Here is a 26,794-nt window from a genome sequence, read left to right as displayed (position 1 = left end):
CCTTTTGCATGCAAAGCATTGCTCCAGCACTGAGCTACAGCCCCAGCAAAAGCCAAGGTGACCAGGACATCTCAGAGGCAGCAACCTCCATGGGCCCCACCTCCTAGCCACAAAATGTTTAAACAGCAATGGCTGGTGGAGGAAAACCACTTTGAACTTAGAGCCAGTGTGGTGTAGTGGTTAAGAGCAGTGGACTCGTAACCTGCTCCTCCACACGCAGCTGCTGGGTGACCTTGGGCCAGTCACACTTCTTTGATGTCTCTCAGCCCCACTCACCTCACAGAGTGTTTGTTGTGGGGGAGGAAGGGAAAGGAGAATGTTAGCCGCTTTGAGACTCCTTAAAGGGAGTGAAAGGCGGGATATCAAATCCAAACTCCTCTGTCTGGGGAAAAATCAGCATGCTCTCTCCTGTTCCCTCTTTCAGCTCCTAGGAGCTTATGCCAAGTAGCTGCTCATTTCACATATAAGCTAGTCACTGGTTCTCCATCGACCCGAGAAAGAGACCAAGTAGGGCAGGGTGTAAATGAATATGATGCAGCAACTGTGCTGAGGGCAGAGGTGAGTAGCTGTAATCTGTCCTGCATAGGAGACCAACTAGGAACTCTGCTAGAAGCCTTGAGTTCCATCATGTACTAAAAGCAAGATTTAAATTACGATTATTTACTAAATTTATTAGTCACTTTTTTCCTTTTTTACAAATGGAACTCAAGCAGATCCACATAATAAGTGAGCGACACATACATTAAAACAAGCATAAAAACGAAATTGAAAAATCTAAAACTCGCTCACATTTTTAAAAGACAGGACTAAAGCAACTCACCCACTGACGGAGGCTGCATATAATTACAAGTCAAAGGCCTGGGCAGAAGGGGGGAAAGGATTTTGTCTAGCACCTCAAGGTAAATTTATGATGGTGCCAGGTGTGCCTCCCTGGGAAGAGCATTCCACAAGAGGGGAGCCACCACTGGAAAGGCCATTTCTTGTGTTGCCATGCTCTGACCTTCCATGGAGGGTAGCGCAAGGGGAAGGGACTCAGATGATGACTACAGGGTCCGGATGCGACCAAATTTTATATAGTATTACCTGGAGGTGTGGCCAAGCAGCTTCTAGCGTAGGTTCATCTTCCTCAGGGTCAAATTCTGCTCCCGTAGGATTGGACGACGGGGGAAGCGTACGGAAGAGATTTACTGAAAACTGAAGATGCGATAAGGAAGTTGAGAAGTTTGGCAAAGTTGAGAAGTTATTGCTGTTATTGTTTATTAATAAACAAAAAATAATAACTTACAATGTTAAAAAACACAGCAATATATATCATAGTTGACAAACAAAACAATACCCCCCCCCCCACACACACCAAGTTCAAGCAGTCTGAAGCTTGTTTAATTAGCCAAAGGTCTGGGAGAAGAGAAATGTTTCCGCCGGGTGCCTAAAGATATGCAGTGTAGATAAGACGCAGGACTATGATGTGGGAAATGCCTCCGAAGTCAGACCGTGGGAAGTAAACAAAAATAAGATTACAATTTGGAAGACAATTGGACTTTTTATTTTAGCTTTTTATTTTTATTGGATTTGACTTGATTTGATATGTTAATTAGATGTTCTTGTTGGAAAACTAATAAACGCTTAAAAAAAAAAAGCTATGTAGTGAAGGCGCCAGGCAAGCCTCCCTGGGGAGAGCATTCCACAAACAGGGAGCCACAGCAAAAAAGGCCTGTTCATATGTTCAGGGCCTCTCATGGAGGAGGCACACATAAAAAAGAAGGGCCTCAGGTGATGATCACAAGTTTAACGCAGTGCCGCTTTATTAGGAGGGCCACGCACCCAACACATTTTGTATAACACCCATCGAAATGACGAGCTTTGTACAGAATCCCACTCTGCATCCCGTGCACATTTTGGTACCCACAACCTCTCACACTATTAACCCTTTCAGCCTGGAAGTACAGAACACGCATTTCTTGACTTTGGAGTGTTTAAGAGATGTCGCCGCCCGAAGCACCACCCAGCCATAAGCTCGGCCCTTACCATGATAACAGCTTCGGGGTAAATGGCCTCTGTGACAACATCCCGGTTGTGTGTGATGTATTCCACCATCTCGTTGAGGCCCGCTCGCTTCACCTCTTTGAACTTCAAGTCACTGAGCGGGTCAGAGACAAAGTCGAAGAGGACGCAGCATTGTCGCAGCTTCTGTATAAAGAGCTCTTCCCGTTCGTGAGGAGGTGCATCTGAGGAGAGAGAGAGAGAGGGCAAAAAAGGGGAGTTCTCTTCTACCACTGCAGCTCATCAGCTGAGCCTAAGGACCAAGGTAGAGCCTGGCAGATGGCAAAAGACCCGCCTACTCCAGCATCCTATTCTTACGGTAGCCAATCGGATGCTTACATGAAACCCACAAGCGGGACCTGAGTGCAAAAGCAGTGCCCTCATTGGTGAATGCTAGAAACTGGCATTCGGAGGCACGCTGGCTTCAACAGTGGAGATGGAACAAGTGTCATTGTGGCTAGTAGTCGCTGATAGCCTTAAAAGTAAAGGGTAAAGGGACCCCTGACTATTAGGTCCAGTTGTGACCGACTCTGGGGTTGTGGCGCTCATCTCGCTTTAATGGCCGAGGGAGCTGGCGTACAGCTTCCAGGTCATGTGGCCAGCATGACTAAGCTGCTTTTGGCGAACAAGAGCAGCGCACGGAAACGCCGTTTACCTTCCCGCCGGAGTGGTACCCATTTATCTACTTGCACTTTGACGTGCTTTCGAACTGCTAGGTTGGCAGGAGCTGGGACAGAGCAACGGGAGCTCACCCCGTCGCGGGGATTCGAACCTCCGACCTTCTGATTGGCAAGTCCTAGGCTCTGTGGTTTAACCCACAGCGCCACCCGCGTCCCTGCTGATAGCCTTACCCTCCGTTAATTTGTCTAATCCTGCAGGAGTGACTTCCGCACCGTGCTCTGTGTGAAGAAGTACTTGGAACACCTGACATCAAAATGGGATGGATTGCTATCCTTTCTCTTGCCTCCCTTGCATCCCTTTATGGTCCTTCTGCTCTGCGCATACTCACTGAGAGAGACTGGAGTAAGGGAAATAATGAGCAGCAGGTCCAAGTTTTCAATGCACCTTTGCTATGAACCACTGTAGGACCTCAAGCAACCTGCTCCCTCTCTCTCTCTCTCTCTCAACCCCAGCCTCTCCCAATCCTGTAATATGGTATTACGACAACAATGACCTATCTCGAAAGGCTGTTGTAACAACTATAGAGGTAACATGCGTGAAGTACTTTGGATATTTCTACACACACACACACACATTTTTTCCACTAACATAAGAAGTGTTCTGTTTGGTCAGACCAAAAGATTTATCTACCGTAATCTAAAATAATGTTTTCAACAGCAACCAGCCAAGGGGCCGTCTTTCCCATTCCACTCCCTGCGCCTTGAGCAGTCTTCCCTCCTTCCATATCCTTCAAATCCTTCGTCCACTTAACCAAGGAATCAAAGCTTTCTTTTATTACATTTGAGATGCAGCAGAGTATCTAATTCAGGTCTTTTAATTCCTCTAAATATTTTGGGTACACAAACTTGTGATCCTTCCATGAAGTGCAATCCCATGACACACCATTTGTAATGTAGCGCAATGTCCTGGAACGTAGTGAGAGAGATCTGCACAGTGTGGAGAGGCAAAAAAAAAGCACCCCAAAGTGTTTGAAGCAAGAAGGGCAGTAGAGAGGCAATGCTAAATTAAACCTGCCCTATTCACGCTGGAAGATGTCAAATTATGAAGCTTTGGGGAAACTCACCTTCCATAGATGGATTACTTCAGATTTCCTTAAAGCTTGAATTTGTTTTACTCTGTATTGTTTTATTTGATGTTTTAATGTGTTGCAAGCTGCTTTAAAATATAAAGCAATATAGGTATGAAATGAATAATCATCATCATCAAATTCACTGGGGGGAAATGACACCTAGACATTCCACTGTAGCAACCATAACCTAGGTTTAAGGTGCCATTTGGCAATTTGATTATATACCTGGGTTTCTAACACTGTGTGAAGGCAGCACAAATATACCAGATACGCCCAGGTTTGCCAATACCCAGTATCTGTGTCCTTCACACTCTCCACTCTCTGACTTCTCAATATGCAAAGCTACTTCCTTTCCATGACTTGATTCCAAGTAGGAGAGCTGGGCTTCCTTGCTGCTGAATCTGCAACGTGATGGCAGAATCTCCTGGCTCTTCCCCTCACCTGAAGGGAGAATAACTGCGGTGGTGTTCCTTAGCATTGTCATGCAGCGTGATGCCTTCCCCAGACTCAGGAGTTGCTTTCCTTTCAGCACTGCAGCTGCTTAAACCAGCATGACTCACAGCTGAATCAGTCCTGTTTGTACCTGTAGAAACCTTCCCGGGTGTCACGCAGGCTAACTAGCCGCTGCCTGGTAGGCATAAGGCGATTTTGATTAACAGCAGAAAGGGTACGGGCTGTTCTGAAAGTCTCGGAACGTGATGGACTCCCTTCTTTGGATATTGAATGGCTTTCTGCCCATACTACTGCTGTTGTAAGCATGTTCACGGTGACATCTGGTAGCCTAACTTAAAAGAGTCATGGTGTATGTCACCGTGGGTTGATGGAGGAATTAAAAGTATGACCAGATCTGTTATGGAATCAAACCAAATTGGGTCAAAGAGATCTTTTCTTTTTTCCTTTTTTACCTCCCATAGCCTTCAATCTTCCTGTTACCTTTTCAGCTAAAGTAAATGGCCAGATGTTCATCTTCCACCTGGATAATGTTAATCCTAGACCAGTTTACCAGCACTTACTTATCAGCCGCTGCCAAAAATATAACTAAGTCCTTGTAGGAACATCCATGTTTTAATTATCAAATATGGGCAAGAACACTAGTTGAGTAATGCACTGTTGCTTACAACCTGGACTCTCCTCTGCTGGAGGTTCTTAGCCAGAGACTGGGTGGCCCATCCCTGACAGGGGCGCTATAGCAGGATTCCTGGGACTAGGTCAGAGTTCTTCAACCTTGGGCCCTTAAAATAACAAATAGCAATAATTTATACCGCGCCCATCTGGCTGGGTTTCCCCAGCCACTCTGGGTGGCTAGTGTAAAGGATGAGGCTCACCCATGGAAAACCCCCTTCATGATCAAGGTGTCTCCCCCTGCCAGGTAAGTAAGATGCCAGTGGGCTACAGCTCCCTCTTCTGCAGCCAGCTTAGCCAACAACATATGGGGACGAAAGGTTAAAAAAAATGCTGGACCAGATGATTTCCTGAGGTCCCTTCCAACTCAGTGATTTAAAGGCGACTCGACTCCTTCTCGGGACGTGGGTGGCGCTGTGGGTTAAGCCACAGAGCCTAGGGCTTGCAGATCAGAAGGTTGGCAGTTCGAATCCCCGCAACGGGGTGAGCTCCCGTTGCTCGGTCCCTGCTCCTGCCAACCTAGTAGTTCGAAAGCACCTCAAAGTGCAAGTAGATAAATAGTGGGAAGGTAAACGGCGTTTCCGTGCGCTGCTCCGGTTCGCTTAGTCATACTGGCCACATGACCTGGAAGCTGTACGCCAGCTCCCTCGGCCAGTGAAGCCAGATGAGCGCCGCAACCCCAGAGTTGTCCGTGACCGGACCTAATGGTCAGGGGTCCCTTTACCTTTACAACTCCTTCTCACCTTTAAGGGCAGGGAGCTTCTGGAGTTCCCGGTTTTTGCTTAAGTTGAAGCGGGAGGAGCTCTGCCGCCGCTCCTTCTTTACAATCTGGGGTCCCCCTGAATACTTGATCTTATTCAGCTGGGTTGGTGGGGGGGTGCTGTTGCTGGGTCGCTTATTCGAGGTCTGCTGCTGCTGTTGTTGCTGCTGCTGCTGCTGGACCTGAATAGAGAAGGAGGCACACAGAGAAAAAACGTTACGAGCTAACTTGACATCAACGCGCCTATAAGTAGTAAGTGGTTTGCTGTAATAAAAGAGTCGGCGCACTGTGTTGGTTAGAGCGTCAGATGCGATCTTGGGAGACCAGGGTTCAAGTCACCACTTGTCCATCAAGTCCGAGGGATGACCTCGGGACAGTCACTATCTCTCAGCTTAGTCTAGCTCATAGGGTTGTCACGAGAAAGAACGGGAACCGTGATAATTGTGTATGCCGCCTTGAGCAACTTGGGAGGATAGGTGGGGTAAGAAATGTAAAAATAATAACAAAATAACAAAACTATGCGCCCAAGTTTATATTACTTCAATTATTATTTTTTTAAAAAAAGTTTATCCAATTCAGTTTTAGTTAAGAGCAGGCCCACTGAAAATAACAAACCAAAATCACTTGTGTTCGTTTATTTCACTAGATCTGCTTGGATTATGTTGTATTTGTTGGATACAACTCTTGGTGCGATCTCTAAAGCAACAATTATATCCTACTGGAAGGACCCACTGTAAACACAGTATCTAAGAATCACTCTCAAATATTGTCACATTTGATTATCTCTCATCAATGATGTGGCTTATCCCTGTTACACTTCATTCCGTTGTACGGTACCTGTAAACTGCTACTTACGACTTACGATAAGCATTTAACATATTCGTATACCACCCTAGGTAACATTTTATTCCAGCATTGTTTTCAATGTAATTTTAAACAAAGCAATAAAATAAAGCAAACCAGTTAAGAGCAATAAAGCAAACAACATAATCAGCACAACCCCAAAAATAAAACAGCTAGGGAAACAGCAATCAAAAGCTTCTGATGCTGAGAGCTGGTGGGGGGGGGGACAGGTTCCCCATACCTGCCCTACAGAAACCTATGGGCAGTTCAAATGTAATGCCAAACCATGATCTCAATGAGCAGTGAGAAGCCATGTTACTTGTGTGCTTCCTTCTCCCCCTTCACATGTGTCAATTCGCTCACTCCAATCCTGCCTTGAGGAATCACAGTATCACGGAATTGTAAAGTTTAAAGAGACCCCCCAGGGGCATCTAGTCCAGCCCCCTGAAATGCAGGAATCTCAACTAAAGCATCCATGACAGATGGCCACCCAATCATATCCTTCAAACTCTATATCAAATTCCATGAATCTATCTCCTCTCAGTGGTTTTATAATACAGTGGTGCCTTGGGTTAAGTACTTAATTCGTTCCGGAGGTCCGTTCTTAACCTGAAGCACCACTTTAGCTAATGGGGCCTCCTGCTGCCGCCGCGCTGCCATGCACGATTTCTGTTCTCATCCTGAAGCAAAGTTCTTAACCTGAAGCACTATTTCTGGGTTAGCGCAGTCTGTAACCTGAAGCGTATGTAACCTGAAGTACCACTGTACTCTTCAGCCCCACAATGCTTCCCCAAAAAAACTACCTCCTAGGAGAAAAGAAACCTGGAACGCATCATGCTAGCTTGACTTTCCTTTATTTCTTGTGAAGACTCCTGGGGCACACATACAAACAAAATGTAGCCTTTTTTCTTCTTCCTTCAAGACCTTTTAGAAACTGTTCCAGCCATTGATTACCTTGCCATTATTTCACAGTGAGGTCCGTAAGGCGTAGCTGTTACAATGGAAAAGAAACCCTATACATTTTAAACACAGGGCCCTATTTTTCCACTTCCCTGGGCTCTCTCCTTTAAGAGGTTCCGTTGCCATTTACATTGATTTCTTTTTCTTTTTCTTTTACCATAACACATTCATTCATTAAATCAAGGGTATACAACTCTCAGGTCTGGAGGGCCAACTATAGAGCTCCAGAACTCTCTCTGTGGCTTTCAGGACTCTTGCCTAGGCTACATGCCTCGCCTCAGACCACACATCTTACCAGCCCTATGTCACCAGCCTCCATGAGTGCTTTTGCCTGCCTGTAAGCTGCTGTTGAACTGTGATAATGCCTCTTGCTCACCTGGATGGAGTGACAGGTGTGTGGGTACCGAAAACTCTTGACTTCTGCATGGCTGAAATGTGGTCTATGGTGGTACCTCAGGTTAAGAACATAATTCGTTCTGGAGGTCCGTTCTTAACCTGAAACTGTTCTTAACCTAAGGTACCACTTTAGCTAATGGGGCCTCCCGTTGCCGCCACATGATTTCTGTTCTCATCCTGAAGCAAAATTCTTAACCCGAGGTACTATTTCCGGGTTAGCAGAGTCTGTAACTTGAAGCATCTGTAACCCGAGGTACCACTGTACTGTACAAAAGGTTAAGATTCACAGCTAAGATATATGAGCTAATCACCACTGAATGGCACCTTAAACCTAGGTTGCAGTCACCACAACGGAACGTCTAGGCCAGGGTTAGAAACTGGGATAGAAAAGCTAGGAGCCAAATGGCTTCTGGGACCTGGGCTATGAGCGCCATTGTGGGGGACACAATACTTTATTTATTATTTTGATAAGCATGTTTACAATAGCAATATTGGTACCATACTTCAGTTTTCAAAACACTCTACTCTTTAATCCAAACTCTTCTTAATTGTTAAATTCTTTAACATATTGTCTCTCCTTAACGTATACAGTGGTGCCTTGCAAGACGAAATTAATTCATTCGCGAGTTTTTTCGTCTAGCGAAGCACGGTGTCGGAAAAGCTTCAAAAATCACCAAAAACCTCAAAAAAGGCTACCATACAGCACAAACATTGAGTGTCAGCCAGGCACAAAAAACTGCACCCAGACTTTTTGAGGTGATCGCAAACAGAGAATCTTTAGGTGCAAAATGCACCTGGCGCCCTGCTAATTTCAAACCCTGGTCTAGGCACCTTTTTTGCAATTTAATTTATTATTGCTATTCATTTCTATACAGCTTTATTTTATTAAGAAAAAAATACCAAAGCTGTTTACAGCACATTAAAACACAAAATAAAATCCAGAATAAAGCAAGTTCAAGCTTCAAGGAATATATTTCAGATCCTTCTCTAAGTGACATTTTGCTTTCCCCATATTTATTTACCTACTTAATTCATATAGCTGCCCCATAGCAGAAGGACTTTAGGAAACCAGAGGGGTATAGTGCTTAGAGCAGGCAGCCCCAAACTCGGTCCTCCAGATGTTTTGGGACTACAATTCCCATCATCCCTGACCACTGGTCCTGCTAGCTAGGGATCATGGGAGTTGTAGTCCCAAAACATCTGGAGGGCTGCGTTTGGGGGTGCCTGGCTTAGAGTGTCGAACTAGGAGCTGGGAGGTCCGGGCTCAAATCCCCAGGGAAGCTCACTGGCTGACCTTGGGCCAGTCACAGCCTCTTAACCTTCCTCACAGTGTCGTTGTAAGGATTATCTGAGGAGGGGGGAGCCATGTACTCCCTGGAGGAAAAGGTAGCATATAAATGCAATAAATAAGCCCTTCTGCTTACTTTCTTAAGAAAACAGGAGGAGCCAGTCAGATGGAGGTGTCTGTTGCCAACCTGACATTCAGAGACCTCCACATGGTCACAACTGGACCTGTGCCAGTCGCAAAATGCACTAATACTGCCTCTGGCCATGCCCATCACGGGCATATGACCCATGGGAATGCAAAGTGCCCCCCCCGAGACTGAAAAAGGTTCCCCAACTCCACATTAAATGAAAAATGTTTTTAAAAATAAAAATAAAAAATGCAGGCAAGGCTGACACCCTCACAGAATCCCCCCAAAAAAGTGTCTGCCCTTCACTAAGGACTAGCTCACACATGCATGTTCACTGCTCCTTATCTACAGCAGCAAGCCGCCACTTGATGCACATGTGAATGAGCCATCACAGATCAAATGCCTGCCTCCAGGCAGAACTGCCGTATCATCCAATGTCAGTTCAGAACCACGGCACTTCCAAATGGAGACAGCTTGCTCATTCTGCTGAGAGCCACCGAGCTTAGGAGGCGGGGGACTAGCGCCATGCGTGACTCAGCCCTGGGTGTGTTTGAATTCATGCTTGCTGCTCGTTAATAAGTGCCCTGTTATCTTAAGAGGATAATTTCACATTTGCAGAGGGTGGGTCACCTCAACAGTATAATGAAGTGGATGAAGCAGCAGACCGATCGCAGAGGAGTTTTGCGCGGAAAATGTCAAACCTTTCTCCGTTTGCTCCGAGCACAGCCACCTGGCAGAACTCTGGATGCAAATCCAAAAGGAGACAAAATCTAGGCAAGGCTTTCTCATACAAAGCAGGCTGAAATGGTGGACTGGTGGGTTGCAAATAGTGCATTGTGAATGCAGTAGCCAGACACCTGGGCTTGAGCTGAACATCTGGCCAAACTGCATGACACCAAATTGCAAAATCTGGACTCCACGATTCTTTGCATCTTACCGTAACCTCACTAACAAAAAGCCTGAAATGCAAAGTCCTTTGCTGCCTTTGCTGTGTTAAGATCTTCCTTTTCACCGGTCTCCTTCCCACCCCACCTTTTGGGCCTTCATCCGCTGTTCTTTTCGAAACCTGCTTTTATCTCCTTGAGCCGAACTCTCCTTGGGTTTACTCTCCCAAAGAGCTAATTAGGAGTCTCTCCATGCTGATCCGCCCCAAAGCCAGTGAGAGGAAAGCAACAAAAGGGTTGGTAAGCTAGTCACAGTGCGGGATTTCAACAGAGAGCTTCCCCCCAGCTTTGAAATCGCCTTCCTCCTGAGGTTCCAATGCCCAAGGCAGAGTAACATTGGGAAGAGGATTTAAGAAGCGAGCAAAGTATAGATTTGCAGCATAATAATGAATGGAGACGTTAACAATGAGGCTGGGAAGGAGGAGCTGGAGGGGAGGGAGAGTCCATCGTCCAGACATCAACGCAGCGGTGATCCAATGGATCAGAGTTGTTTGCTGAGGACAAGGCCCGGGCTGATCAAGTGCTGCAAGAAACAGATAGGCTCAAAGATACTGGTCAATCTTGACCATGATCAAGTTAACACGCTTTAGGAGAGCTTGCACCGCACGACCAAATGCGTTTCTGGAACAATGGTGATTCACTGTGCTCTGGAATGTAAAGTATTGTGGCAACATGCACCCTTTGGGAAGAAGGGAGCACTACGAATTGAATGAATGGATTTTATACGGCTATAGCCGCACACTTTATTATTTTGTGCAAGCAATGATGCAACTGCCTTTGTACTCAGCGAGATTTTAATTTTTAAAAGGCTACACGAAACTAGATGAGGAATGGCTGTGTGTGTGTGTGTACACACACACACACACACACACACACAGCCCTCTCTCTCCAGAGCCCTGGCAAATGTGAAAGCAGGAGGAGATTAAACTGGAGCTGGTATAAACAAATATATCAAAGGGGAGGGAAGGATTCTGCAGGACACCTAGAAACAGGAGAGACAGGGAGAGAGAGAGAGAGAGAGAGAGGGGAAAAAATAACTCAAAGTGAAGAAGAACCCCATTCCTAAATGCTGCCCTCGTTTCACCAACACAGGCTAAGTTAGCAAGGCTGGCAGAACTTCCCCCTGGATTCACTCCAAGTTCGCTTCTCGCCTCCCAAATCCAACCCTTAGCAGGTTAATTCAAAACGTTTCAAAAATGGCATTTTAAAAAAAGGCTCAAAGAACAGGAAGCTCTCCTTACAGGTTTGTGTAGCCCCTCTTTCCCCTCAGTAGGGGAGGAGGAAAAGCATTTTTAAGGTCTACGCAGTGTGGGGAGGGGAGAGAGAAAGGCTGTGGATGGCAGCTATAGGAAATGGGGGAGGCATTCCCTGGACCGGGGGGGGGGGGGAGAGTACTGTGGGAAGCAAACTGGACCAAACAATGCTCTCCAAAAGACATTTGGAAATGGATGGCCCTTTTTCTGCTGCCCAGCCCTCGCTCCCCACTTCTCTTACAAGGGCCATGGGGCGCCTTGCCAGCCCCCACCCCACCCCCGCTGCCTGCTGAATATTAACAGGATCTCACCACAGCCAGTTCATTATAAGTCTGAAGAGGCCCTGTGCCACTTCTCAGCGCATCCTTCCCCAGAATCTTGAATAGAGTATATTAAAGAGAGAGAGAGAGAGAAAGGTTGTATCAGCCTGTCAGTTGGGAGTGTTTTTTAAAGAAAAGAAGAAAAGAAGAACACACAAACAAACGAACCTCAACAAAACCTCCACAAAATATAATATGAGCCCCCCTGGAAGATTTCTGGTTTAGAAGCACCTGGCGACAGCAGAATAAGCAGAAACAGCCTCTTATTGTTTTGCCCAGAGGAGATCGGAAGATTTAAAAGGCAACAAGCAGCCTTATTGGAAGTTCCTGCAACTGAATTGCTGTGCTTTCGTCAGAAACGTGCTTGCACAGAGTTTGCTGGCTTAAAAAACAAGCACACTGTCCCGCCCAATTTTTGAGGACAAGAAGAAATAAAAGGGAGTCTCTCTCTCTCTCTCTCTGGACTTAAATTATATGTGATGCTTGCTGCTGCATTTTTTTTTTAAGCCACTAATAGCAGGCAACAAGGAGGGATGATTTCCATCAGGACCTTTCCTTCCCTGCTGAAATTTCCCATAAAAATCGCCTCCCATGGCTGCTACCATCAGCATGGAAGGAAACATGTTTTTTTGGCACCAGTGGAACGTAAGAAGACTCCCCACTGGAAAAGACCAATGGACCAGCTCAGGCATCCCCAGCCTTCGGCCCTCCAGATGTTCTGGACTACAATTCCCATCATCCCTGACCACTGGTCCTGTTAGCTAGGGATCATGGGAGTTGGAGGCCAAAACATCTGGAGGGCCGCAGTTTGGGGGTGCCTGGCCCAGCTGGTCCAACAACCTGGTCTCTCACAGAGGCCAACCAGGTGGCTATGGGAAGTCCGAAAGCAGGACCTTAGCACAACAACACTCTCTCCCCACTTGCAATTCCCACAACTGACATTCCGAGAAACATTGCCTTCCAAACGTGGAGACCTGGTCATGGGGGCTAGTAGCCATTGAGAAGCCCTATCCTCCATGAATGGGAGCTTCCCTCTTGCAGTTATTAGCAGCCGGAGGGGGAGAAGGCGGCCAAGAAGAAAGGTTTAACCTCTTCCCACGCACTGTTGTTCTGATGAAAATTCCTATCTCTGCCAAGCGGCTGCTTTTTTAAAATAAAGAGGGAGCAGCGAGTGCCAAATTTAGCATCACATCCAGTTTCGGCCTTCTGTTCCAACTCTGAAAATGACAAAGCAATAAACACTTGAAACTCAAAAAGAGTTCAAAATATCTCTTTTTAGGATTTCTTTCTCACGTTACAATTTAGCATCCCAAGGTAAGTTGTCGGAAGGAAGCAGTTGGGGTTGGCAAAGGTATCCCTGCATTTCAGTTGGTTGAGATAGATGGCTTTTGGGGGTCCCTTCCAATTCTATGATTCTATGAAAAGTAGCTATAGTAGAATTGCAGGATAAAAGACTGCTCTTTTTGTCAGGGTCTTATAAGTGAACAGGTTTGCAGAATCCTTCATTCCTCTTTATGTGGGAAGGAACTGCTGTGGCCATTCCTACTCCTGGCTAGTGGGATGGAAGAACCACAGCTTTTTAACAGAAAGCTAGAGCTAAGGTACAAAATCAGATGCCCCACGCAATGTATCTTTTGCTTGACATCTTAGATTGCAGAAGCGATCAAATACCTGAATGATCCCTGCTTCCATATAAAAACTGGCACACATGTAAAAACTGCACTGTGGACAGCTACAAGGCTTGACCATTCAGCAAAGTTGGGTATCTCTTTGTTCTTCTGGCAAAGAGTGCTCTCTCTCTTTTAATTTACCTACATATTTATAATCCACACTTTTATATATGTAAAAAATCAAGACAATAGTACAATGCATGAAAATAAAATCAGCATAAAAACATTAATAAATACTGATTGGCTAAAAAAGAGAATTCATATTGCAAAGGCATGTCTAAACAGAAGAAATCTGGATGGAAGGGTGGTTCCTGCCAAACCTCTACTGGCAGTGAGTTCCACAGGACAGGGCCTGCCACGCTTAAGGCTCAGTCCCTTTTCACACTTTACATCTAAACAAAATCTCTCATTTCTGAGGTCCCAGCATTGCAAGACTTGGGTCTTGAAATTGCCTTTGCCATGTTGATGTTTGCTCTTTCAACGTTCTTTTTTAGACCTGCTTTTAAAATGTGTGTGTGTTTGTGTGTGTTCTTGTTTCCACTGTGTGAGATTCTCTTCAGTTGTGCTTGCCCTGGAAATGAATAGAGAGCTTTCCTAGTGCTGATCCACTCAAAAGCCACTAAAAGGAAACCAACAAAGGATCTGGGCAACATAGCATGTCTAGGCTAGAATCCATCTCCCTGACCTGCTAGCATCTTGAAAGCACAGGAGCTGCTCTGTTTCGTTTTACTGAAAGGCAGGGAGCATCCAAGCATTTAGAGCAATGCGGTTCAGCAACTGGCACCTCTAGGCTGTAGCTCAGCCAATGAGCATCTGCTCTGGATGAGCAAGGCTCCAGGTTTAATCCCCGGCATCTCCAGGTAAGGGCTGTGAGAGATTCCCAGAAAGATGCTGCCAGTCAGCTAGATGGACCAATGGTCTGACTTGGCATTGAGGCAGCATCCTAAGCAGCCTTGGTTCCCTCTGCTTTGTCATTTCCAGGAATGACTCTTAAGTCTGCTCACTGTTCCTTCAACCTGCTCGTGCTCTTTCTGAAGCCGGAAGAACAAGCAGCTGCAATGCAATTACCCCTCCGTGTGCTCTGAGCAACAACTGTGCTTCAGACTAAGGGGCAGGTTTCATGTCCTCAAGCATCAGGGCCACACTGCAAGGCACCCACTGCTGCATGGGCGACTTTAAGAGGACTGGGCAAATTTAAAAAGCATCTTAAAAAGCAGAGACATCACCTTGCCAACAAAGGTCCATATAGTTAAAGCTATGGTTTTCCCAGTAGTGATGTATGGAAGTGAGAGCTGGACCATAAAGAAGGCTGATCACCGAAGAATTGATGCTTTTGAATTATGGTGCTGGAGGAGACTCTGGAGAGTCCCATGGACTGCAAGAAGATCAAACCTCTCCATTCTGAAGGAAATCAGCCCTGAGGGCTCACTGGAAGGACAGATCCTGAAGCTGAGGCTCCAATACTTTGGCCACCTCATGAGAAGAGAAGACTCCCTGGAAAAGACCCTGATGTTGGGAAAGATGGAGGGCACAAGGAGAAGGGGACGACAGAGGACGAGATGGTTGGACAGTGTTCTGGAAGCTACCAGCATGAGTTTGTCCAAACTGCGGGAGGCAGTGGAAGACAGGAGTGCCTGGTGTGCTCTGGTCCATGGGGTCACGAAGAGTCGGACACAACTAAATGACTAAACGACGAGAAGGCAAATTGACGGAGGGTAAGGCTATTGGTGGCTAGAGACAGCATGTCCCTTTATACCAGCTGCTGGAAGGGAGAGCACTGTTGCACTTATATCCTGTATGTGGGATTTCCACAGGCATCTGACTGGGCACTCTAAGGATTGCATGCCTAGATAGGCCACTGACCTGGCCAGCAGGGCTATTCTAATGTAGACTTCTGAGCAGCCCTTGACATTGGGGCCCGCCCCCCAAGTGTTTGAAATTCATTGCCATACGGAGAGGTAATTTTATTAGTGTTGCTGGAAAAAGAACTTTGCAGGTTTCTCTATCACCACCTCTGCTTCTCTCTTTGCAAACTGGAGCAGCTCACTTCTAATTGTTCCTTCCGGCATCTTTATTAGGGCTGCCAGTTCTCTGCCCTGCAGTGCTGGAGGAAACTTCCCAAAATCACACTGGTGTCTAGCTGCAAGGAGCTCTCCAAGATGTCAGGCAAATATCCTTCGCACATCACCTGCTAACATGAGCCTTTTTTTTTTTTAAGCTGGGGATCCTAGGGATTGAACCCGAGGCTGTCTGGACTCAAAGCATGAGCTCTACCCGTAGAGCTATGGTCCATCCACAGTACATGTCAGAAGAAACAGAGCTTGATATGATGTTGAGCTTGCAAGTGGGGAGAACTTCCTCTGCTAAAGTAAAGCTCCAAGAAGGGCAGTGGGTGTGATGCAATGCATCAGAAACACAGAACATGGTACTGGATTCAGGATTAACATGGTACTGCTTATTCTGCTCCCACAAAAACTCAGTATTCATAAAAAGGAGCGGGCAAGCTTCCTGTTCTTGTGGCTGGAAAGGCATGCTTGAAAGTGTGTGGTTAATGCCTCCTGAAATCTCAGCAGCCGGAGAATTGATAAACAAAGACTTCCTAAGTTTGGTTGGCTAGGTGGGGGGAGAAAAACAGGAGTCCAGTGCCTTCTGTTGGTTTTTGTCCATCCCCACTTCCTAACTAGAAAAACCAGGATAAATTAAGTAACACGGAAATGGGGAATAAATTAAACAAGGGAAATTATGCAAGTGTGCTCATTTTTGCCCTAGCATATGGACATTGCAGAACTGAACTTTTGTTGATGCAGAATTTTAATTTGATTTGTTTGAGCAAAGAGTAAACATGGTCCTGCCCTGCACACTGGAAGCAACTACAAGCTAAAGGCCGCTGCTGCAATAATTAGTTTCAATGAGAGAACGTATCAGCTTGCACGCATGATGATTTTCACACCTCAAACACCTAAATTTATCCTTTCATGGGGAGTAACTGAGAGACAAATTATTTTGGAGGAGAGAGCTGGAAACCTGCAATCAGTTTTGTCTAAGGAAGACATGCCCCGTCAGCCTATGTAAGCAATAAGTCTGTACTTGCAGGAGATAATGGGTGTGGCTTCCATTTGTACGACTAGTGTTGTACCTTTGGCAGCGGCAGATCTGACATAGGAGAGGAATTGCAAGGAACATCTTAATGCACATCAGGAATGGAGCAGGGCAGGATTGTTCAGTAGCAACACCAGTCCAGACCTCAGAGAGATTCTGGCAAACGAACCATACTAGGATGCTGGTTCAAAATCAGAAGGCATCCGATAAAGAACCAACTCATGACTAAATGTGCATTGCATGAGTTTGGTTACGCACTGGTGCCACAGCTGCCATTGAAAGGAGTTGCAGATTTACACCTACAAGGCTGGCTTTGAATTGCATGTAGGGCACAGGCCCTTTTCTCTACTTTAAGCGGGCTTTGATTAGGTCAATAGTTTCAGAGGGCTGCTGTTTCCGCATCAAAAAGCAATGCAGACTGAAAAGGTGCCCTGCCCTCTATGGGAGCAAGACAACGGAGTTCTTGGTTTGTGTCCAGATCTCTGCACATTAAAAGCCTGCACACAGACATTATATTTCAGCATCTGATTGCTCTGGTAACTGCCGGGTTCACCTCTATGTAGATGCACACCCATTAGAAGCAACTAAAGATCATTCTTTGCTAGGGTGTGACTGCTGCCCAGCTCCAACATAGCAGGAATAGAGGACAGCTTCTGAGCTTCTCCGACCCATTTGCTATTCTAATTATTTTCAGCCCAAAAAACATCTTGCTAATGGATGCAAGCTGCTGAACAGTTTGCAGGTTTTCTTCCATGCCTTCCCCAATGTGGAGGAAGAACGGGATAAATCCCAAGTACAGAAAAATAGGGATTCCTGACCCACATGAAGAAGAAGAAGAAGAAGAAGAGTTTGGATTTGATATCCCGCCTTTCACTCCCTTTAAGGAGTCTCAAAGCGGCTAACATTCTCCTTTCCCTTCCTCCCCCACAACAAACACTCTGTGAGGTGAGTGGGGCTGAGAGACTTCAGAGAAGTGTGACTGGCCCAAGGTCACCCAGCAGCTGCATGTGGAGGAGCGGAGACGTGAACCCGGTTCACCAGATTACGAGTCCACCACTCTTAACCACTACACCACACTGGCTCATGAGCTTTAGTGCTAGGCCCCTAAACAGTTAAGTTAGGGCAGCCTAGGAAATCTGGAATATTTTTCCCCAGCCCTACTCAAGAGGGCAAAAGCTGACAGCCCCAATTCTTTCATGCCAACTGCTGGGGCATAGCAACAGCTTCTCAGCCAAAATTAACGGAAAGCCTCGAGTTAGTTTTACACTTGCTTCCAGGATGCTCACAATTGCTTAGCACATTCTTAGGTGTCACACACTCACAACTATGCTTTCAGAAACTGCATCGGCATCGTTTTTTTAGCAGGCTGTGCGAAAACTAGAGCTGTTGTTTCATTGAATAGTAATAGCCATGCTAGCGCAACAGAACATTATTTACTGATAGTTTTGAAAGAACTCCAGCCATCGTCATTAGCAACTTTTAATCAATGCCACAAGGGTAGCTGTATTATGGTGCAACAAAAAATATGACAAGAGTGCCTGGTGGCATCTAAAAAGACTATGGCTGCAATCCTAACCATGTCTACTCACAAGTAAATCTCAATTAATTCAATGGGGCTTACTCCCAGATAAGTGGGGTCTGTATGATAGCCTAAAATATTTTCAGCAGCCTGACCTCACTTTCTCATTTTATTCCCTCTGCCTTCGGCAACCTTCACACCATACATTTAAAGAACTTTGATAGCACTTTAGACTGTCATGGCTTCCATCCAAAAACTGTGGGAGCTATAGTTTGTTTAGGGCAGGCTTCCTCAACCTCGGCCCTCCAGATGTTTTTGGCCTACAACTCCCATGATCCCTAGCTAGCAGGACCAGTGGTCAGGGATGATGGGAATTGTAGTCTCAAAACATCTGGAGGGCAGAGGGTGAGGAAGCCTGGTTTAGGGTGTTGACAGTTATTAGGAGGGCCCTATTCCCTCACAGGGCTACAATTCTCAAGAGTTCCCTGTGGAGAGGTATTTACTGCTAAACCACTCTGGGAATTGTAGCTCCTGAAATAGAATAGGGCTCTCACAACAACTCTCAGCACCCTTAAAAAACTGCAGTTCCCATAATTCTAGGGAGACAGCCATGACTGTTCAAAGTGATATCACAGAACTTCCAATGTATGCCCTTGATGCCCACGAATATACATATCTGTGAATAAGCGTTCCTACATTATATGAATGGGGCTCTTGTCCCTGAATGTTAGGACTTACAGTAAATCTTCAAGACAACAATACATGAAAAGAGGCATTTCCCGGTGCTTGCTTAGTCCCTTTCTTCACCCTACTCTACTTCAAGCCAATAAAAGAAGTCTGTTTCTGCAACCAGAGATGATGATTATTATTAAATTTGTATACCATCCTTCATTTGTAGATCTCAACATAAAAACACAAGATAAAAAACACAAAATGCATAATAACAAGAAGAACAGGAACAAACCAATAACCCCATCTGCCCACCCCAAGCTGAATCTTACTTCAACACTAATTATTATAATTAATAATAATACCCCACCCATCTGGCTGGGTTTCCCCGGCCACTCTGAGTGACTTCCAACAAATATTAAAAATACAATAAAACATCAGACATTAAAAAGTTCCCTAAACAGGGCTGCCTTCAGATGTCTTGTAAAATTATGGGACAGCATCTTCCACTACATCTGAGAGCAACCAGCTACCTTTGGGGAAAGCAATAACCCTGTCCTCACTGCCATTACGAGATGGAAAGCTTTCCACAATACATTGTTTGGTTTAATCCAAAGAAAGGGCACTTGTGGACTCCCAACTCCTAACCAGAATGGCCAAGGTCACAGATGATGGGAGCTAGAAGTCCAACTATTTCTGGAGAGCCACAGTTTCTCCCACCACCACCACCAACCCGGGTGTGATCAACAATATTATCAAAGGGATCTAACCTTGAAAAGCTAATGTTTAGGACTCCTGTGATTCAAAATGGGAAGGAGAGGTCTACCACCAACACATTCAAGTAGGAAAATGGGAATCTTCCATTGACTCAGGAAATGCTAGCCTGACTCCTCCCTGGGTCATGTCGTGGGAAACCCCCAAGATATCTGCTGACCAACACAGTGGATGGTGTTCCTCTTCCCACTTCGGACACAATGAGCAAATATACACAAGGTGGAATTCCCAATTGTGTTTACATATTTTAGTACAGTACTAGAATTTTATTATTCCAGAGTTGCCCCGAATTATTAAAAGCTATTGATTGAAGAATATATCTTTGGAGCACTCTCGACTTCAGACACAAAAAAACTTCTTCCAAACTCACAGCTGATGAAAAATAATTTCAAGTCCTAGGCCTCCATTTTTAAAAGCTATTATCAGATCCTGCAGACCTTTCCAATTCCTAGATGACAGCATCAAGAGTTTAAGAACCCAAGCAACAAAGCAGCTGGAATTTTCCCAGCCCTATCTTCAAGTGACCGTTAAATGGACCTTTGTTTCTTATTCCAAAATAAGACCACCTCATGTTTTCTAAGGCTGAGGTGTCAGTGCTAAATGGAAGCAGACCCCAAGGAGGGGGAACCTTATCTACCAGAACCTCATCAAGAAGCCTCAACGATGGATTAACTCTAAGAGAACTTCACTACCACACAGGCATTCTCATCTTTGACAATACACAGATTGTACCATGGGAAGAAGAACCCTTGTGCTTCGAATCTTGCAGCACTGCTGTCCCTTTAACCCAAACTTCACCAATCTGGTGTCCTCCGGATTTTTTGGACTACAACTCCCATCAGCCCCAACCAGAATGGTCAATGTCAGGGATGATGGGAGGTGTAGTTCAAAAACACCTGCAGCCCCAAAAAATGTTTCAGTCTAAATAGAGAAACAGATATTTTTGTTCTAACCTTTCTCCTTTTTTTCTATTTACAATACTGCCACTTATTTGAATTTCAAGGAGGAAAAAAAAAGCAAAATCTTCTTTTAGATTTTGAAAGCAAGTCCGCAACCTGTACGCTTTTCTACCACAGTCAATTCCATGAATGCCATCAATTAAGCTAAACATCCTTCACTTGAATTTCTCTGCCATTAATTCTGTGCACCAAAATAGTATTCTGGTAATCTCCATCTACCCTAGACACACACACTTGACTAGTCTTCTGTTTGGTTCCTTTCCCACAAGGTTTAGTTCTCACCCTTTATCTCTCTTAATTAAAAAAAAAAACACCCCATAAAATAGGTTCTGCCTATTTTTCATCTAAAACGACCGTATTTTATAATTAAATAAGAGGGTAGGTAAAAGAGCTCAGGAAATAATCACAAATTACCAAAAGCTGATAGATGGATTATATTCAACACTTATACAAAATTTATAATTGTCCGAACTGTTTTATGTATATGATTTTGTTGCAATCCGCAAAACAACCACATAAGGTACAGTATATCATTATTATAATCACCATGTTTCAGATGAGGAAATGGAATCTGCTGAGGCTGTGTGGCTTGAATAGAAGTAATTTCAGGAGTTCCAACACCAACGGTAGATTTGAATTTTATAGTTCAGACACTTAATTATTATGTTACATGCTAAACCACCACATACTGCAACCTCTCACGTGCTTTTTCGGCTTGCGTAGAGATTTAATTTCTACTGGTGGTTTCCATTCTTCCTTTACCAATCCCCTTCTCCCTCTCTGATCTCACAATAACCTATCAGCACAGGGGCTGAAAGGAACACGGATGGAAGTTGCAGTCCAAAATATCTGGTGGTCCCCGTGTCGGGGAAGGCTCCTCTAAGCCAACCAGTCTGCAACATACATCATGCAAAAGATGACTTCAGCATCCTACCTCTTCTGAATTCTCCGTGCCTCCATCTTTGCCACTGCCACTGCCGCCACCACCACCACTGCTGCTACCACTGCTGCTACTGGCTTTCGTAGTGCTTTTAGTAGACTTTGGAGGCTCCTAAGGAGGAAAAGGAACAGGAAAAAAGCACATTCAGATGCACTCTTTTACCAACAGCTTAACAAAGTTCATGGATCCTGCAAGGCAAGCATCATGAAACCCCGACAGAAAAAGAGGACACCATCCCATAAATAGGCTCCTATACCATGCTCTCCATGTCGGTGCCCAAGAGACACAAACTTCCTGGCGCAAGAGAAAAGTCTGTGTATGGAAACACACTGATCATCATCCGAGTGCTTCTGCTAGAACGATCAATTCTCTTCCCTTTAAAAAGGGCACCTGACTCTCCTGAAGTCCCACCCACTGGTGGGGGGCAGCTGCCTGTTTTGCAGCCTGTTGCTCTCTCTGCCTTAGCCAGAGCAGCCGAGTCTCTGCTCCTGCCATCCTCCACGGGAAAGGGCTTATCTGCCAACAGCAAGCAAATGCTAGTAAACTGCTATTTAGAAAGCAGTTTGCAATGCAGGCAGAGAACAAAGACTGGAGGACAAACTGAAAAGAGGTTCTCAAGCTGCGGGGAGGGAGCTCCATTCAACTGGTGTGTGGACAGTCAACAAAATCTGTATTCGGCCTATTTTTTCCACCCTAACACAGACAGAAGCCGTACTGACCAAGGTAGAATTCAATGGGGCGCTCTCTCAGGCAAGTGTGCACAGGCTAGAATCTAAACGAACTTCATCACAGGTAAGGAAAATACATTTACCAGTTGTATTAAAACATATTTTGCAAGGGAATTTGACCTGCGCCAAGGCATATGTGATGGGCTGCTGCGGAAAATGATGCTTTAGTGAGCCTGTGCAGCATAGTGGTTAAGAGTACTGGACAAGGACTAGGCCAGGGTTCAAATCCTCACTCAGCTATGAAGCTTGCTTGGGTGACTTTGAGCCAGCCATTCACTCTCAGACTAGTCTATGGCTCAGGGTTGCTTTGAGGATAAAATGGGGAGCAGAACGGGCTTGTTTGAGGAAAGGTGGGATAGAAAAAATAACAAATAGTATCCATGCTGCAGGACCACTTTTGTTTTTTGCTGTGAAATGCATGTGTTTGATAACCATATTGTGAAGATAGATAGATTAAACTTTATTTGCATTAGCCAATGGCCATAGCAACAGTGAAACATTACAGTATACTCAGAAAAGTAAACTTGATATAAGAGCACAATTTAAAGTCCTGAATCAGCCGTCAGTTAGTGGCCCTTATTCTGATTGCCCCTGCTATGAACCTAGCAACCTTTGCTGTTATCTGTTAGAACCATACAGTGGTACCTCAGGTTAAGTACTTAATTCGTTCCGGAGGTCCGTACTTAACCTAAAGCTGTTCTTAACCTGAAGCACTACTTTAGCTAACGGGGCCTCCCACTGCCGCCGCCGGAGCACGGTTTCTGTTCTCATCCTGAAGCAAAGTTCTTAACCTGAAGCACTATTTCTGGGTTAGCGGAGTCTGTAACCTGAAGCGTATATAACCCGAGGTACCACTGCATTGTGAAGAGATTCTGTGTTGTGCCTTTAGGTCCATATCCACTGCTCAAATAAAACGTGTGAGAGATCATCAGGAGATTTGGGCTGAGTGTTCATCAGTATGTGGATTATACCTCTCATTTAAATCGGAACCAGGGACTACCTCTGACGGTGACTTGGAAACTACAATTAATCCCAAATGCAGTTGCTAGACTGGTGACTGGGAGCAGCCACCAGGGTCATAGAACACTGGTCCTAAAAGATCTACATTGACTCCCAGTATGCCCTAACAGCTTCAGCCCTGTATACCTAAAAGAGTGTCTCTACCCCCATTATTCGGCTCGGACACTGAAGTCCAGTTCCAAGGGCATTCTGGCCCTTCCCTCATTGCGAGAAGTGATGTTACAAGGAACCAGGCAGAGGGCCTTCTCGGTTCCGCCTTGTGGAACGCCCTCTAGTCAGATGTCAAACAGATAAACAACTACATGACTTTTCGTGGACATCTGAAGGCAGCCCTGTTTCAAGAAGCTTTTAATGCTTGATGTGAGGTGCCCCCCCCCCCGTATATTGCTGGAAGCCGCCCAGAGTGGCCAGGGTAACCCAGTCAGATGGGTGGGGTACAGTGTTAGAAACTAAGATATGAAGCTAGGAGCTAAATGGCACCTTAAATCTAGGTTATGGACACAACAGCATAATGTCTAGGCACACTTTTTTAATAACAAGAATACAAAGCTGAAAATGAATGAACTGCAGCTAAAACATTATGTTCATTTTTCTCAGGGTCCAGTCCTTCCCCTGCCCACCCCCCTAATATTCTTAAGAGGGTCTCTTCTCCAGTCTTCGGAGAGTAGCTGGAAGTGGGGAGGCAGAAAAAAGGTCCTCCTTTCCTTCCACTCTGCAGTTTTAATATGAAATTTTAGGCACAGTGCTGCACCCAGAGCTCAGAAAAGGCTCGTGCTAATGAAATTCCTGTCACAAAATGAGCCTAGGACAATGGGAGTTTCAAACACTGGTGGGGTATAAGAAAATTATTATTATTTACATGTTCCTGCTTCATGAAGGTGAACATTAGTACACAGGAACAGGTCTTGTTCTAAGTTCAAAGCCATCTAAAGCCTGGCAGCTGTTTTCCAGGGTTTAGATAGAAGTCTTTCTTGGCCCTACTAAGAGCTTCTGGAAATTGAACATGCAGCCTTCCCTATGCAATGCAGGTCCACTTCCACTAGCAGGAATGTTGCACTCATGAACCTTTAGCTCAGCATGCCAACATGCCCCACTTTGCATACTTCCTCTCTGCAACTGATCCACACATTTGTGCCACATGTTGTATGTCACACAGAGGTGCCACGCCTACATTGCACGTACATGAATTTGCACATTACTTCTGGGGTGCTAAGTCTTTCAGACTCTGCTCCGAATCCTAGACTCTGCAGGTTTGTTTGTGTTCTGCATACTTCTGCAGTGTACAGCAGTTCACAGGAGTTCTGTCTTCTATCCCCTTAAAGTTATGCACAAATGCCTGGCCAATGTCTGCACAGGATTCTCTGTGCACTTCCACTTAGCACCCAGAGCCCCACCAGGTGCTTACACTACCTATACAGCCTCCTCTGCATTTGCACATAGCGCACACCTGAACTCTGTGCCCTGCACAAAATAACACAATCAAACCTTTTTTTCAAGATTCTTCCTCTTTACATGCACATGCACACACATATTTCCTAAATATCATATCAGCAGTGCCTTTCTACATGGGCTTTGAATTTGCCCCACTTCCACTCCTGCCGCTTGCCTAAATCTGCATTTGCCCCAGTGCCACTTAGGTGTGGTTGCGATGCACTGCGAAAGGCAACAATGACTGTGTACTCTTTTCCATAACTTTGTGCTTGAAACGCAAGGGTCCGATTTAAAGGGAGCAATCTGTCCTTAGGCCTCCCCCTGCTGCATGGCAAGACAAGTGTGAGGCCTATTGTGCTTGTCTGACCTCCGAATGCAACACCAACACACACACGCGCATCGCGCACACGCCTGCACAGGGAGCCCCCGAACCGGAAGCGATGGACGCGAAGGAAGCATACAAAGAAGCGCAGCGCATCCTCCGCTATCGGTGCGCGCACACTGCATTCTAGGACGCCCAGGCCCAGATCCGTGTTGGGTCCCCCCCCCCGCCTCCGGAACTGCCACGGAGACCGTCACTACTAGATTCCCTCTTTCTCCGCAAGCAAGCAAGCACTCAACCCAACCCAACCCCCTCCCCCCCCGTCCGTGCCATGCAACGGCGCTTGCCTATGCACCATGCTGCGATCGCCTCTTCTCCTTCCTCCCTCGCCTTACTCTCGGCCCCTGCATTTCTCCTTCCACCCCGTCTAGGATGCAACGGCCTCTTGCCCGTCAGCACCCTTGTGTTACGCCGCCGACACTCTCCTCAGCCCGCCTCTCCCCAGGTGCAAGGCTCCTGCACGAGTGCGGACATTTTCTCCCCCGTGTGGGTGCTTGCCTGCCTGCGCGTGTGCGCGCCTAACTCAGGGGGCCCGTGCTCAGAGGCAGTTAACAACAAACGGGCTGTGCATTGTCTGACCAGGGCGTCTTTTCCGGCAATTAGATTTAAAAGACATATGTATTTGTGTGTTTTGTGTGTATGCTCAACCCACGGATAATAACAAATATGCTGTGCATTGTCTGGCCCGTGCGTCTTCCCTCCACCCTAAATATATATGCATTAGATGTAGATACAGAAATAAAGATACATATGTACTTGTGTATGCTTAACCCAGGGGGCCCGTGCTTAAGAGTGTAGTAACAAATATGCTGTGTGTTGCCCGGTCAGTGCCTTTCCTAAATATATGTGAATCAGATATTGATATAAAGATGTGTGTGCGCGCGCGGGCGCTTGCTTAACCCAAGAGGCCCGTGCTCAGGGGTAATAACAAATATGTGGTGCATTGTCTGGCCAGTGCGCCCTTTCCTACATAGGATATACATACGTGTGTGTGTGTTGCAAACCTAGACCTGCAGGTGTGTGTGCACTGATTTGCTCGTGAGTGTGTGTGTGTGTGTGTGTGTGTTGCACAGGCACACGGATCCTGCGTCGAAGCCTCGGGCTGCTGCAAGTGCAGCTGCTTCCTGCCCGCGTCCTCGGCGCGCGTGGCGGCTCCACTCCCGGCGGAGGCCCCGAGCTCGGATGCCGCCAGGCCCCGGGAAAGGCTTTGGCGCCCGGGCGCTCCCGCCCACCCCACCGCCCCGGCCCTGGGGCGGGGTGGCGCCAGAGAGAGATGGGGGGTGGGCCGGCCCCCGCTCGCTCACCTTCTCTTTCTTCAGCTTGTAGGGCATCCCGGACCTCGAAAGCGCTCGCTCGGCCTCTCCCGCCGCCGCCGCCGGCCCGGCCTCCTCTCGTCGCCCTCCCTCGGTTTCTCCTCGCCGCCGCCGCCGCCTCCTCCTCCCTCCTCTGCGCTGGGTTGGGTGAGCCCCCGATTGGACCTGCTCGGCCCAACCTGCCTGGCAACCGCCTCGCTGCCTTCGCTTCATTGGCCGCCGGCGGCCGCGCCGATTTTTGCAATTGGGCGGCCGGTTTGAAGGGCAGCTGGGGAGGGCGGGAGGAGGCCGCTGCCGGTTTTGCAAAAAGGCGCCGCCGCGGTTGTAGGGGAAGCGGGTAGGATTGGAAGAGGAGGAGGGCGCCAAGGGGGGCGAGGGGGCTTCTCTGCCGCCGGCTGCTGGGGGTGGAGGGGCTGCCGGATTATGGATATAGGTCACCATGGCTGCTTCGAATAAGTTGGAAGGGGTGTGGGTGCCGCGACTGGGC

At 46.5% G+C, this 26,794-nt stretch overlaps 1 protein-coding gene across 1 annotated transcript in view; it reads right to left on the bottom strand.

Annotated features, from left to right (window-relative positions):
- The window catches only part of PPP2R5D (protein phosphatase 2 regulatory subunit B'delta), a 61,949-nt gene extending 35,414 nt beyond the window's left edge, over positions 1–26,535 (bottom strand). The window contains exons 1-5 of the mRNA XM_082218071.1: positions 26,299–26,535; positions 21,428–21,544; positions 5,656–5,854; positions 2,026–2,225; positions 1,084–1,194 (exon numbers count right to left, since the gene is read on the bottom strand). Of these exons, the coding sequence (XP_082074197.1) occupies positions 1,084–1,194; positions 2,026–2,225; positions 5,656–5,854; positions 21,428–21,544; positions 26,299–26,520 (849 nt within the window). The 5' untranslated portion in view covers positions 26,521–26,535. The remainder of the gene's footprint in view (positions 1–1,083; positions 1,195–2,025; positions 2,226–5,655; positions 5,855–21,427; positions 21,545–26,298) is intronic.
- Positions 26,536–26,794: the final 259 nt, after the last annotated feature.

This window comes from Podarcis vaucheri (assembly GCF_965113315.1).
Source record: "Podarcis vaucheri genome assembly, chromosome: 3".
Lineage (NCBI taxonomy): Eukaryota > Metazoa > Chordata > Lepidosauria > Squamata > Lacertidae > Podarcis > Podarcis vaucheri.
Note: the sequence above shows the minus strand (reverse complement) of the source record. Positions and strands in the feature narration are given on the sequence as shown.